This window comes from Silene latifolia, chromosome 5 (genome assembly GCF_048544455.1).
Source record: "Silene latifolia isolate original U9 population chromosome 5, ASM4854445v1, whole genome shotgun sequence".
Taxonomy (NCBI): domain Eukaryota; kingdom Viridiplantae; phylum Streptophyta; class Magnoliopsida; order Caryophyllales; family Caryophyllaceae; genus Silene; species Silene latifolia.
In genome coordinates, this window is record NC_133530.1 from 4,845,577 (window position 1) to 4,861,083 (window position 15,507).

Below are 15,507 nucleotides of genomic sequence, written 5' to 3' on the forward strand. Positions count from 1 at the left end.
TAACTTTTTCATTTTCTATTTTCAAGTTTCGGGACGAAACTTATTTTAAGGAGGGTAGAATGTAATAACCCGAATAATAATAATAATAATAATAATAATAATAATAATAATAATAATAATAATATATAGATAAGGTTGATGACTAGTGCCCACTTGATACAATTATGGTAGGATTTCGTAACTTATGTGTTTCTTAGCAAGTAAGATACAAGAAGCAAATTTGTATTTGATTACTAGAAGATAAACCGACATGGCATGCCTATAAATAGCCATTAACCATGCCTTAGGATGTGATAAAATGAGAGAAGTCAACTCAAGAGTGTATGTATATATTTCTCATCTACGCCTAGCCTTTTCTACTATTTCATATATACATAATAAGGTATGATTTCAGGACCCTTTATCGTAGAAATTAGTAATTTCTTCGAAATAAGATAATATTATAAGTAAATATTTATAGAAATAATGAGAATAGAGTCCATGTTATTATTGTTATACCATTCACATGTTAATTTTATGTCCTTTATACAATAGTGTTTTCATGCTCATTTATTTATATAATGTTCATTTGGCCATTTGTTACATTCGGGATACGATTACGGGAGGGGGACAACATTACAAATTTGACCTATGTACATGGAAGGGGGCACTGCCTCATGTGAACTACGGTTCTGATTATTACTGGTAAAAATGCCAGGGGGTTTACACGGGTCTTAGACTCGGGATCCTGTGTACATGGAGGAGGGCTTAGCCCGGGGAGTTTTTACTCCGTAATGTGTCTCATTTCAGTAATAGTAGACCGGTAATCTATATTTTGCATATTATGATAAAATGACAGGTTGTGCATGTCTATTTAATAAATTATCCGACTGTATTCATGTGACCTATTTTCTATACTTGTGAGACGTGAATTGAGTAAATTATTAAAATGGAGGTAAGTAGGGCCGGTGGAGGTGACCGGAGTCATACTCAGCCTGTGGTTGGCTGATTCCGTTACTTTCATTCTTTTTCAGGTACAAGTAAGGGGGAAGGTCAAGTGTGAGGTTTTCAGATGACCTAATAGGATGAATAATGTAATCGAGTTATCAGTTTTTATCTTTAAAAAATGTATTTATCTTTATTTTTGTATAAGCCTTGTATTCTCCGAAGGGGGAATACGGCGGTGACGCCCTTGTAATTCCGCTGCTGCCTATTATTAATAAAAAGAGCTATTTTGAGCTGCCTGTCTGCTTTTCGGGGGCGTTACAATAAAAGTCTTTTTTTAATGTGGGGGGTTACAACCAAAATTTCTTATGAATAACAATGTAACTTTTGAAAGTGAAGTACCAATCTATATATTCAATATATCAAAACATGAAGTTTCATTATGATTTAAAGTCATGGTGGCGAAAACACTATGAAAACCCAAATCGTTACTAAAAACCAAAGGATTTTAAACAAAACAATTTGATACAATTTGGAATGTCGATACACACCCACGAAAACTTTATAATGTTATTAAACTATAATCATCACTTGAAATCTCAATCAAAGCAAACATCCACCAATTCAAGAGCTGGACTTAGGAACAACCTGCATAATATAATGCATTGATGCATGTTACTCCGTAGTTAATCTATATATAATAATAAAAAGGTAAACTAATCACCTATCTTTATGCCACATAAACATTTTCAATTATCTACACAACCCTCCTCTACATCACCAAGTCATTTATTATTAATAAGAGGGAAAAATAATTAATAACAGAAAAATAATAAAATAAAATACTAAATAACACCATAATTTTAGCTGTCACAGTGTTTGTTATTTAAAAAAATAAAAAAAAAGTAAAGGTTTAAACAATTTGTAGAACTAAATACAGACTCGAACACCACAAACATTAAAAAAAACTTAAGTAAACTAAAGACTTAAATAAAAACTAAACATCAATGTAAATTCTAAATTTTAATTTTAAGATTTTATATTAAAATAAGTTATCTAGCAAAAAAAAAAAAAAAACAATTGAACATATAAATAAGTTTTTACTATTTTATTGTTACAACATTATATTAATTTAATTGTGCAATATTGTTGTATAATTTTACCCGTTAGTTTCAATGAATTGGTTACATATAAAAAGAGCTTAAAAAGTAAAAAAAAAAAAAAAAACATAAGTTTTTCAAATAACGTAGTAAATTAAAATACCATAGTACAAGGATAACATAAAGAGCATCAAAGATACTCTTCTAAAACCACGTTATCCTATGAAACAACAAAAATTACATTGCAATGAAATAAAAAAAACAAATTAATACAAAACAAAATTAGGCGGCTCGCAATAAGTGGAGTTCATGTGAAACTGACACGGATAGTAATGAAAATATATGAGAAACAAATTAAAAGTAAAAAAAATATAGGCCAACTGACTTATAGTCTATTCAATTAACACGGTTAATTTTATATCACATTTCTCAATGTTCAATTAAGTAGTTCCACATTACCTTCATGTACTATTACGTCTACTTACCCTGTTACTCATATAATATCTTAATTTATATAAAAATAGATATTAAAAATTTTGTTATGCTTCTCATCAAACTACATGAATTATAATTAAGATGAAAATTTTGTGTGTGTCGATGTCAGTAATAAAAATATCAACATGTTTCATACTAATGATTAATGAAGTTACACTTATAAATAACCTTAAATAATTAATTTTAAACGCACCCGTGATTTTCACGGATAGAAAAACTAGTTAATATGCTTAAAAACAATGTTCCAGTTCAGGAGAGTGTTACATCGAAGTAAGTCAGGAGAACACTAACAGTCTAATTAACAGTACAGTTTAGTGTAATTCACATTATTCCTCTCATTTATTTTATACACGGTCTTTTATTAGGCGGTATTTTAATCATCGTTTTACACTTTTACCTATTGCATGAAAATAAACTTTTTTTATGAAAGAGCTTTAATAACAAACATAAATATGTAAATATCACACTATGAAGGAGCTTTACATATTTATGTTAACAAACATAAATATCGTAAGCCCTTAAATAGTTTCATTTATCAATTACTAGTATGAAATATTATGAATTAATCAATAAAAGTCTCCCTTTTGGTGAGATCTTTTTTTCCGTCTCTATTTTCGGAGTTTTTTCCAGTCTCTGTCTTTCTAGGGTTTAGTATTATTATTCGAATTAAGATAAGAGTGGTTTGTTGATGATTCATCATACGACTCTACAATGGATATGCGTTATTCGTCAGCGATCTATGGTGCCAGTAGAAGATAAATTTTCTCCATCGATGAATCAAACGAAGGATCCCCTTAAAAACTACATGAAGAGAGCGATACAAAGACTTTGAGATCCATAGTTTTACAGGAGAAATTTGTCCTTTGGTTTATATTAGAATTGTTTTCGATTATACCTATATTTTTCAAGTGCCGTTTGGTGTTTTATTAATGAATTGATTTTTTTCCGAGAGAGATTTAGAGCCTAACTTGTTGAAAATGATTTTTTGTTTTTGAAGCTTAATTTTCTAAAAGTGTTTTTCAAAAGCAGAAATATCAAATTGTTGCTTCTATTTTTATGGTCAAAAAGATGTTTTTTTGCCTTTTGAGAAATTTTTCTTTAACTTTTAAATGATGATGTGTTTGATCAAAAAGTATTTTTTAATTCAAAAATACTTTTAAAAATCAGGCTAAACACACACTTAGTACATGTTTGGCCAAGATTAAAAAAATGTTTTTGCTTCCCAAAACTAGAAGCTGTGCCAAACACCCAGTTTTAAAAAAAATAGAAGCAGTCTTTCTAGAGCTCAAATCCACTTTTTCACCCAAAAAAACAGAAGCGTCAATTATTTTCAACTTTTGTCAAATTGTGTTTATTAACACAATTTGTGATCTTTTATGTTACTTGTAACATTATAAAACCATACAATAAAATACATATTCATAGTCTAATATTATAAAAATGGGTATTAATTAAAAAATAGTATCATGAAAAAATTGCTAGGTTATAATGTTAGGCGGGAAAAAATGTAGAGACTCCTATTCATTTAGTAAATAGGGGGATTGCTAGTAGAAAAAAACGATTAAACATACATATTTATATATATGGTAAATACTAAAGTATACTTAAAATGGCAACTTATTATTTTGGCTGATATTATTTTCTTAGGCAATTTAATAATTTAATGATTATTTTAGTAATTAGAATGACCATATTTAGTTTGGACAATATTTTGATAAAATTGCTATTTTGGCGAATATTTTGATAAAAATGACTACTTTAATAAAAGACCCCGATGATTCACAATCATAATAACCAACTACCAAGTACAATATAAAACAAGAAATTTAAAACTTGAAAAGGATTGTTACCTTATTGACAGAGAGAAAATGACAAGTATAGTAATCTACTTCATTGTCTTCTCATCATCCTCCAGTAGTTCCTTCAAATAAAAAGAAAAAATATGATCTTCATTGTCCCTCCGTCTCAATTATAATATATTTTTTTCTTTTATGATAGATATTTTAATAAAAAGTAAACAAATAATTGGAAGCTGTGGCGGTGGAAATATATATATGAATATATCTAAGGAAAAAAAAACTTAGCATTTGTAAAGTTTGGAATCCGATATATAGATAAATGTTTGTCTGTTTGGACTGTATAAATGTTTGTTTGTTTGTATTAAAGTATTAAACACAGGTAAAATGTTGCTTGTATAATGAAAAATTAACAAAAAAATATGAAAAGCTGTCAGGTAGTTAAAACGATTCTTGTTAGTTGTTAGATCTTCTTACCTGTCCAAGATGCTGTTATTCTCTGTCCGTTCCAGAAATTATCAGGGAAATCACCAGATGCAAAATGGTTTTATTTGCCAAGATTCCAATGATCGAACACATGACGAAGATAACTATAGCTGCCCACAAGGAACTGTGTTCTATTACAGTGTAGACGCCGGTTATAAACGCTAACAAGGTGCCATATAAGGACTGTGTCAATATAAACACACTTCTATCGACCAATACTTGAGCCATGTCGAGTTTAGAAACCATAGACCATACCAAGAAGAAGAGGACTAACATGGAAGTACACATAGCATATGCATCTGCCAGTAAAAATACTAAGAAAGCTGCTTTCTTCGAAAGAAGGGCTTCTCCATTATTACTGTTAATGCCACCTGGTAGAGCGAATCCTGCCGCAAATGTAATCGTTGCTAAAAGTGCCGCAATAACAGAAAGAGTGTTTCTCATTTGCTCCAGATTAGTCCCAGGTTGAATATATATTGTTCTCACGTATGGATTCACGTTGATTTGCTTGCACATACCCTCCTACAAGTATTTGTTTCAAATTCAGTGATCATAAATGAATGAAGACATTATTGTCACTTCCGCTCAAATAATATCGTGATACTACAAGAGTAAAACTCTAAGTTCTTTTCAATGTTTACAAAAATAGACAACAAATTGTTTGCAGTAAAAATTGATTAGTTTCTCATTCGTGTGAAAACGTGAACTGGCCTTGACTGGTTTCATGTGGTTTACAAAAATCAACGACGACTGCTCGTGTAAACCACACGAACTGGGCTCGGCCGCCAATTCGTCTATAATGAGACAAATTGTTTTATCAATTCCGTTTCTTGCCGTAAAGTCTCGTGTCAACTTAAAATGCTTATATATGTAAAGACGGCGCCATCTTTTTAAAAATTTATTCACATTTTTAGCTATAAACTTTAAATTCTAGATACAAAAATGTTAACCTCATTTTTCCCTTAACAAATAGGAGTAAGTGAGATGGTTAAGCATACCCAGTCAGCATGTTCCGTGCAAAGTTTGGCAAGCAAATCCATGGAGGTAGTTTCATCAAAATGGTCTCGAACGGTACGATTGACATGATTATCAGAGAGAAGTGCCTTAGCAAACTGCATATCTTTTCTCTTCAGTGCACAGTGCAACGGTGTTGCACCCTGATCATCGGTCATATTCTTAAGCTTCGCAATCGACGGAATTTTGAGAAAATATTGGTAATCTTCATAAGTGGGTAGTTTCACATGGTGAAGAAGAGTGTCTTTTCCTTTGAGACAAACTCTGTGTAAGTCTTGACAGTTATGAATAAAGGCAAGAAGAGCTTCACTCTCATCTTTTTTACATGCCTCCATCCAATCAAAGTCTTGTTTATTTTTTATAAGAGAAGGGTTTGCCAACAAATTTACTAGCCAATCAGCGTTTTTTTGTTTGGCATAGTCAAGGGCTGTCTTTTTTTTATCATCTTGCAAGTTCATAAGCCACCAATACTTTTCAAGCACCATTACGCCAGTTGTCTCTGCATGCAAGATATAATAGGAATAAATATAATAGTTGAACCTCAACCATCATTTTAAGATTTTGGTTGATATGGTTCATCTATTATGATATCAGAGTCAGTGTGACCAATATGTCACGGGTTTAAATTCTGTCAGCCTCCAATAACTCACGAAGTGGAAATTCATATTCAACACATGGTATGAGAGGGCATGTGCACTAACCACTCTTCAAACCCAATGGACATTCGAGTGAGGGGGCGTAATAGGAATAAATATAATAGTTGAGTCTCAACCATCACCGGATTAAATACTCATCTTAAACTGAGCAAGAAGCAAGGTAGATGAACCTGGTTTGTACATGTAACATAAAATTCTAATTGCATTTATAGTTTTCCTTTGTTAACTAGCAATTCTCCTTCAATATAAAATTAAAAACACGTACCTGGGCAGGCGGATAAATTATGAAGCACAGTAGTTCCGTCATTGCGACGAAGCATTTGGAAACGCGGCTCGTCAATTCTCATTATCTCATCCACAACTTGTTCGTAGCCACATTTGACCGCGAGGAAGAAGGGACTTTCACCTCTATTGTTGCAAAACTTACACAAGCCAGGATAGGCTAACAGTTTTTGTAGTGCAAGTTCTTGTGTTGACGTTGATTGTAAGACGGAATGCAATGGTGTATTTCCATCATTGTCCAAATAGCCACATTTTTTCAACAAACTCACTACATTATCTGTTTTTACAATTATTATAGAGTTAGATATCTGATGAATCCGTTATTTTTAGACTTGTAAGAAATCAGTTAAATTGATTGGGCAATGACGCATATGATGCATTACAAGGGCGTCTCAAATAATTCCAATGACATGGGAATATAGAGCTAGAGGTAGTTACACAAGGAATGAATGGGAAAAAAAAAAAAAAAGAGAAAAGTGAATGGAAACAGCCGCAATGGACTAAAGTCTAAAGAGAGGATGACCAAGTGAATTACGGTTACTTAGTAGGTCTCCTCAAGACTCAAGAGACCTCTCAATAAGAGCACAAATTGAGTTTATTGAGAGATTATTTTATAATTTTAAGAAAAAGTACTACTAAAGGTAATAAAATAGGTACAAATCATAATTAAAGATAAAATGAGAACATTTATTATGTAAATAGGTACGAAATTACTATGTCGCGATTAAAAACAAAAAAAAACACAAAATACCAATAAAAAGGTACATAAGACTGATGTCTAAATAACTTATTGAAAGACCGTCTCTTCCAAGTTTAGTGTTACTAGTTAGTGAAGTCATTAAACCGTCAACTTTCATTCTTTTTTTTGCAAAATTCGATGATGATATACCTCTAAATTTTTCGATTTTCGCAAGTTTTATCTAATTATATGATTGCCACATGAAACGATGGCCTTGGCTAACACGCACCGCCATGGCACATGCCTCATTTTAGCATGACACGAAATTGACACGACCCAGCATGATACATCAAGCCATGAGTCGTTGATCGTCCTTGTGTCAAGAAGGAACGAAGCCCGTGCATAGCTCAAACAAACGGACGTGGTATGGCCTATCCAGTCATCCAGACACGCCCAAAGTACAAAGAAATAAGCACGGCACGACACGACAGGCCATTGGACGTGCATAAGCCTTCATTTTCATTTTATCGACACGACACGAAACCTACTTTGCCGTACTTGGCCCGTGCCATTTTCTTCTTTTGGCACGGTGAGCCAGCACGATTGATAAGTCCATTTTGTATACATTTTGACCCCCTACTTTAGCTCTAATATTTATGATTATTGCACTAACCTTAGTGTTTTTATGAGCTAATATTGTATTCTAGTTGTCTTTGCATGTTTTGTCACATTTTATAGGAAGTTGTGCTTTTCGAAACTTATTCCATCACTTGTGCAAGAAACTAGAAGCGAGGCTATGTGTGAAGCAAACATTGCACCAACTTTGAATTGTTACATGATTTGCATGCATAAAGATATGGATTAAAATGAGAAATGCAAAATGAAGTCTTATGCAAAGTCAAGCCCAAGATTTGAAGTCCAACTAAGGTGAGAACATTGGATGCTTAGTGAAACTTAGGATGCTAGTTGAAGAGTTTAACCGGGTGATTAAACAAGGCATTAAACATCAACTTTGGATTCCTTGAGAAATGCTAGAAAGCCACGACCCCGATCGGGGTTACCTCTTTTTATGATGTTTACGTTACTCCCTTCACCCCTATATAAAGGGTGTTGATCCAGGACCTAAAACACACTTCTTACACACCTTCTACACCACTTTTATACTCTCATTTTAGTTCTTAGTTTAGGTTAGATTAGATTTCCCTTTAGCATTTCCATTACGTTGTAAACAATTTTAATTCAAGTTATATACAATTTACATTTCAAGTTATTTCCATTTGTTCTATTTTGTTCTTCATTTCCAAGTTCATTCCCAATTGTTAAGGTAATCTTATTTCCAATATTGTTTTGTTATTCATTTGCCATTTACATCACTAGTTAGTATGTTTATCTTTATCATTGCATATGTCGTTAGATTAGTTTTCATTATATGGCATTATGCATAAGTAATTAATTGTCTGGGGAATAAGGGAAACTATGCCTAAGTAGTTCTTGCAATTGTTGAACTAGGATGTTATAATATCGTTTCATTGTTTCTTTTACATGTTTGCATTATTTTGTTAGTCTTTGATAATTGATCACTATTTTAGATTAAATTTTTTAATTCGTTCTATAATTCGAGAGTCACGGAGTCGGATTAGACTAAGCATGTGTAGTAGGACGACCTAGTCATAAACGAGAGTTTCTCTAGCTAGGACCCGGTCTATGGTTGACACTAATATCGAGAGGTGGGTGTCTTTAAGCCTAAACAATTAAAGATGTATCATCTCCTGTGTTTAATTTGAGCATTTACATAATTTGCATGTGTGACCCGACCTCCCTAGACTTTTTCTTTATCATTATTGTTTTCTTCCATTATGCAACCAACTGATCATACGACAACCGATCTTGATAAAATTCACCCCATAACAATTAACTAACAACTACCGTCTCTCTGTGGATTCGACCCCTACGTACTACATTCAATTGTGTATAGGGTATTTATTTTTGCATAAGTGTGCGATAGCCTATCAATGATTCATGACCTACTTCCGCACGTAGCACTTTTACCCTTCCTTTGTTAAAATTATACTCCCTCCTATTCCAGATAATCGTCCCATTGTCCATTTCCGTCTAGTCGGGTAACTGTCCCATTGTCTATTTTTGGTAAGTGTTGTGTGGTCCAAATTCAATTCCATTTCCGTCTATTCACATAACTGTCCCATTGTCCGTTTTGTGTGGTCTAAACTCACTTTCTTAATTCTTGTGCCATTTTCACAATGGGACAGTTATGTAGAATAGGAGGGAGTATGATATTGTACCTATTAATTCTGTACACTAGTGTAGTTCCCGTGCTATAGCACGGTACTTTTTAGATTTATTTTATAAAGAGATATTATAAATTAAATTATTTGCATAAATGAAGTATATTTTTAATTTAATGTTATAATCTACTAAATATAATATTAATAAGAGGTTTAAAAAAAAAAGTTTACTACCATAAGAAGACATTTTAAGTTAAGTTTTTTTTTTACTATTAAAAATAACACAATAATTTTATACCGTTACATGCAACTAATTTATGACATTAATAGTGCAATTATTAAGTTAGTTGTATAATTTTATTAAAAAGCGTATTGACCTTTAAACAAAAAGCAGTAAAAACTATTCCTCGCGTCGAAAAAGACAATTTACGAATTATTAAAATAATGTTTTTACTTTTTTATTTCTAATAGAAAATACATAAGTGTTTTTACATCCTTCAAAAAATAGTCCATATTACTAAGACAAAAATTTACATAATAAATAATGATGATTTCTTACAAAAGAGGTAACATATAAATATAATATAAATTTAAATTTATACGAAATCAAGTTCACTCATCTAGCTTATAATATAACATGTAGAGTCCAAAATTATGGGCTATTAATAACTTTTACTTTGATAGATGAGATAGAAAAAGTGGGCTACGTATAAGGTCCACAATTTACAATCCATCAAATCTTGTTGTGTTAGTAGTATCCAGAAAAATAGGCCCAATTAAGAAGTTTCTTTAGGCGGGAAAACTAAGAGAATTTTTATTCTCTTAGTAGTAGGGGGGATTAGTCTACATCATGACCTTACTAATTAAATCCATTAAATTGGTTTATTAGTTGATTTATTAAATAGCTCCTTAACCATTTCATTTCATTCATTATCCTACTCATTTACCTATTTGTAGAGCCGACAAGTCTGGCTCGACCCGAGCCCGGGCAAACCCAACCTGATAATACCCGAAAAATTTACGACCCGAAACCGACCCGACCGAATGACGACCTGTAACCCGACACAACCCGATTATGAGTGACCCGAAACCGACCCAGGCCCAACCCGATATTGACCTACCCGACCTGATCAAAATGATGATCTGGAAATTATTTAGTTTAATATTGATCAAATTGAAAGTGATTTACTGTTTAGTTTGATACCTTTCACTTACTAGTGAAGTAATTACACCAAACAATGGTCAAAAAATAATTTTAACGGTCAAAAATAGATGTAATGCAATAAAATCGATATACCCGAAAGTATCCGGACCCAAACCCGACCCGACCCGATAATGACCCGAAATTGACCAATGGGTCCCGAAGAGTTTGTTGACTCGACATGACCCGAACCCGAAATGACCAACCCTACTGTGTTGTTTGGCATGGGAACGGTGATTGGTTGTTTGAGGGCTTTGTTGGACATTGGATTTGGTAGAGGTTAATGAGAGCACCCACAATAAAGAGGATTGAGTCTTCTCTTAACCATCTCTTTTCTTTAAGAGGACATCTTTTCTATTGTGCGAACTATGTTGGGTGTCCTCTTGTATAGAGGAAGATGGGTGCTTCCTTTACTTTTAGAGAAAAGTATAGGAAAGGGAAACATATATAGGTCCTTGTGTCCACAAACTAATGTTTATTTGTCATATGGATAATATTTTAATTTATAATTTTTATTTATTATGGAAACAAAATTAATCAATATACTTTTAATTGTTATTATACATATATAGCTATATTTCAAGGCTTAAACATAAATTAAAAATATGTATCACAATTTAGTATTAATTTTCATATATTTTGTTTTATGAATTTTATAACTTACTTTGTATTATGAATTTGATATATTTTGTTTTATAAATTTTATAGGTTATTAAATTTAACAACACAAACTTTTTTTAAAATTAGTTTTATTAATTTGTAAATTATTAAAACAATATAAAGTAACACATAATATTAAATATAAATAAAATAAATATAATAATAAGAAAAGTAATATAAGACGATCCTCTCTATTGTGGAAGAAAAAAGATGTAGTGGAAATGAAGAGGATGTAAATAGTGGGAAATAAGGTGGCTGAAAGAGGGAATAGGGTGTCAAAAAATAGAAAGAAAAAAAAATAAGAGGATGAAATCATTCTCTCTATTGTGGATGCTCTGATGATAGTTGGGATTGGCAGGGCAAAAGAAAGGGGCTACGGGTAAATGAAGGGTTTGCCTTAGATTAACTTTATTAAGGAAAAAAAGAAAACAATACTTAGAACTATAATTAATGAAAGGGCATATGGCGTAGTTAAAAACGGGATACCCGTCGGAGATGGAATAAGACGATCATCTTCAGCCGGTGGAGTAAACATGAGATTGTAAGAGTTTTGTGAAAGAATCAACTTTAGTCTGATGCCATGTAAGACGGTATAACGAACTGAATGAGGTGAGTTTTGATACAATGCCACAATAGAATGAGATAATTATTATTAATAAACTGATTACATTTTCTAGGAGACTATCTTGGGAAATACTCCAAGAATATTCCTAACGATATTCTCTAATAATAATATTCTACCTATATATTTTCCTAATAATAATATTTTCAATATAATACTCCCTCCTATTCACCAAAATCTTCCCTATTTCCTAAAATGATTTATTCAATTTTTCTTCACCTTTTTATTTTTTGAAACTTTTACTCTTATTTTTTTTCATTCATCTCTCATATCACCGAAACCCCACCCAGTTCTTTTACTCATATTTTATTTATCGCCTTAATACTCGTAGTCTCGTACCCACTAAGAAAGGGAAGATTATAGTGAATATGAGGGAATATTTTCTAATAGAAATTGGGCTTTCCATTTTCCAGAAAAAGCCTAGAAAGGAGAGAAAGAAATCTCAATCTTATTTTCTAAGATTTTTAAAAATATTAAATGACTTTCTCTATCTCTAAAATTTTAGAGAGAAGGAGGAGCCAAAATGCTGTATAGTATATTAGAATAATATATTAATTAGGTGAATATTATGAGGTATCATAATATTCTATAAGATATTTAGGAAGATTGTTAGAGTGATCTCCAAGACACTCTACTATATATTGTATCCTATTTCATCAATATTGATCAAGTCATTATATTGTATTATACTATCTTACAATAACCAATGTCCAATTATTACCTACACATCTTGATTTTTGACACACATCTTTAACTCGGCAGATTTATGTAGTTTAGTTTCACATTTTCTTTATTATTTTCAATGTTTCCCCATACTAGAGTTGTACGGTGAAATTCGCCTATTTAAGAAGTTTTTAAATAATCAAGAACCAAAAAAAAAAAAAAAAAACAAATCCGAGGGGAGAATATAGTAGTGACCTGAGTGTTTGGTAAAAAGGGTTGAGAAATCTGGTTGGGAGAGAAGAGAAGCGGGACCGACGGGAGACATGACGATCTTCTCAGCAACAAGATTCAAACCTTTTATGAGCGCATAGTATATCGGGGTGTGTCCCTGTCTATCACGAAAGGTGCACCTTTCTAGTTGGGGATCCGCTAAGAGTATCTCAATCATACATTCCTGATGCGCGCTATGTTTATGCATGGCAAAGTCCAGCGGTGTCTGATTATTATCAGTTAACGCTAACCACGGCTTGAAATGATCCCCCTCGTTATCCCACGAGAATGATGCGTACATTTCTGTAATACACTTGATCACCGCGATGTTGTTACTGCAAGCCGCACGGTGAAGTAGGAGGGTATTGCCTGGAAAGGATCTCATCCGGAGGAGTTTTTTAATTATAGATTGCGGCAGAATATTCACAGCTTCCTTCATAAACTCCACCCTCATATTCTCTGCGGCAATGTCTAAGATGGACCCATTCCCATCAGCTTGAGCCAGGAAATATACGGGAGGTAGTTCAGAGTCGAACGCGTTTTTCAAAAACACCACATTTCCCTCACTCGCCGCTTTCTCCAACTGGAAATCCATCCTTAGGGGGAGGTTAGGGTTGAAATTCATGGGGTTGAAATTAGTGTTAGTGTTGAAATTCATGGGGTTGAAATTAGTGTTAGTGTTGAAATTCATGGGGTTGAAATTTGGGTTGAAATTCATAACTTCTTAAGTTGGATTGATTTATTTGTAAACTCTTAATTTGATTCATACTCCTACAACTCCTGCACTCTATATATATTACTAAGCTATGTCCACTTACCCCACTACTACTGGTACCTAACAATTCGTTCATTTTCTTTTATTCTTTTAAATATTATTTTAGTACACTACTAGTCGTCAAACTGTCATTTTTTTATTACTATGTCCGGTCTGGTTCACATTGGAAAAAAAAAAATAATAAACTCAATTTACCTTGTAAAGTAGTAGCGGTCTGGTCCACCAGAAAAAATCGGATCTAAAGGGTTCTGGTCGGTTATAGAGTGAAACTTCATTGTGCAGTTGTGCTTATGAAGCAGATTCTCTCTCATTTGTGTGTGGTCTAGAACTGTTTACATGATTTAACAAATGATCTAATTACACATAAAAACTTTATTAAAAAATATAACAGTCTAAAAGCCTAAAATGGAATAGTAAACAAATGATGAAACATATTTCTAATTATTTGTGTCGATATCTCAAAATATCTCTAACAATATAGCGTCCACATTCAAACGTAATTGGCTAGGCTCTACGAAGTTGTATTTTCGTAATTTGTATACTCCATATTTCCATATTATTCCCTCTTATCAACACCAAAAATAATATGAACCCACTTTTTATAAGGAGAAAAAGTAAATTTATGTTATCTTTAATCTAAATGGGTGGGAGTATATTTTACTTTTTGTATTATAACACTTTGGTTGGTGGGTATAAAATTATGAATTCATCAAGCCGGCTTGACTAAAGGTCTGATTGGTACGCGTTCTAATACGAGGAATAGAAACGAGTGTAAAAGGTAGCAAGTGGAATAATTACTCTTTTGTGATGTCGGGCTCTTTTTTAAAGACATGAATAATGGACTTCTACGGAGTACTATTTCTTTTTGAGAATTGGACATTATTTCACAACCGTATTAAAAAGTTGACAGATAAAAAAAAAAATTTATTTGATTATAGTGTTATGTTAAGATGATGTAGTACGTAGTTACATATTAATATTTAAAATAAAATTTCATAAAACTATTTTAATATAAGTAGTTCAAATATATTTTAGAGTTATTTTACATGAATAATCCAAACTAATGATCATCTTCTCATAATAATCCGTCTTTTAATTTAACTCAAAATAAACCGTACTAATACTCTGCTTCTCTCGGATTATACCCGAGTCATTTTTGACCTATTAAATCCGGTAAACTATCAGGTCATTTCTTTTGTTTAGGCCTACTTTCTTCCACATTCTATATACTCTATTATTTATTTGTAAACTTTTAATTTGATTCATACTCCTACAACTCCTGCACTCTATATATATTACTAAGCTATGTCCACTTACCCACTACTACTGGTACCTACCAATTCATTCATTTTCTTTTATTCTTTTAAATATTATTTTAGTACACTACTAGTTGTCATACTCGTCAAACTATGTCATTTTTTTATTACTATGTCCAGTCTGGTTCACATTGGAAAAAAAATAAAAAAAAAATAGGGTTATTTAACATGAATACTCCAAACTATTGCCCCTCTTCTCAAAATACTCCGACCTATGATTTAACTAGCAATATACCCAACTATTACACACCTCTACTTTTAATAGAATTGCATCCTTTTAAACCTGAAGTAGTAGGTAAACCTTACGTAGGACCCACAACTTCAT

General features: G+C 32.2%; 1 protein-coding gene across 1 annotated transcript; it reads right to left on the minus strand.

Moving 5' to 3' along the window:
• Window positions 1-1,337: 1,337 nt before the first annotated feature.
• LOC141655823 (protein ACCELERATED CELL DEATH 6-like) lies at window positions 1,338-13,829 on the minus strand. The gene is made up of 6 exons (XM_074462859.1): window positions 13,077-13,829; window positions 6,737-7,030; window positions 5,800-6,314; window positions 4,793-5,323; window positions 4,370-4,440; window positions 1,338-1,572 (listed from the first exon to the last, which is right to left on the minus strand). The coding sequence occupies exons 1-4, from the start codon at window positions 13,807-13,809 to the stop codon at window positions 4,808-4,810; spliced, it is 2,058 nt and encodes a 685-aa protein (XP_074318960.1). The 5' UTR covers window positions 13,810-13,829; the 3' UTR covers window positions 1,338-1,572; window positions 4,370-4,440; window positions 4,793-4,807.
• Between the last annotated feature and the right edge of the window lie 1,678 nt (window positions 13,830-15,507).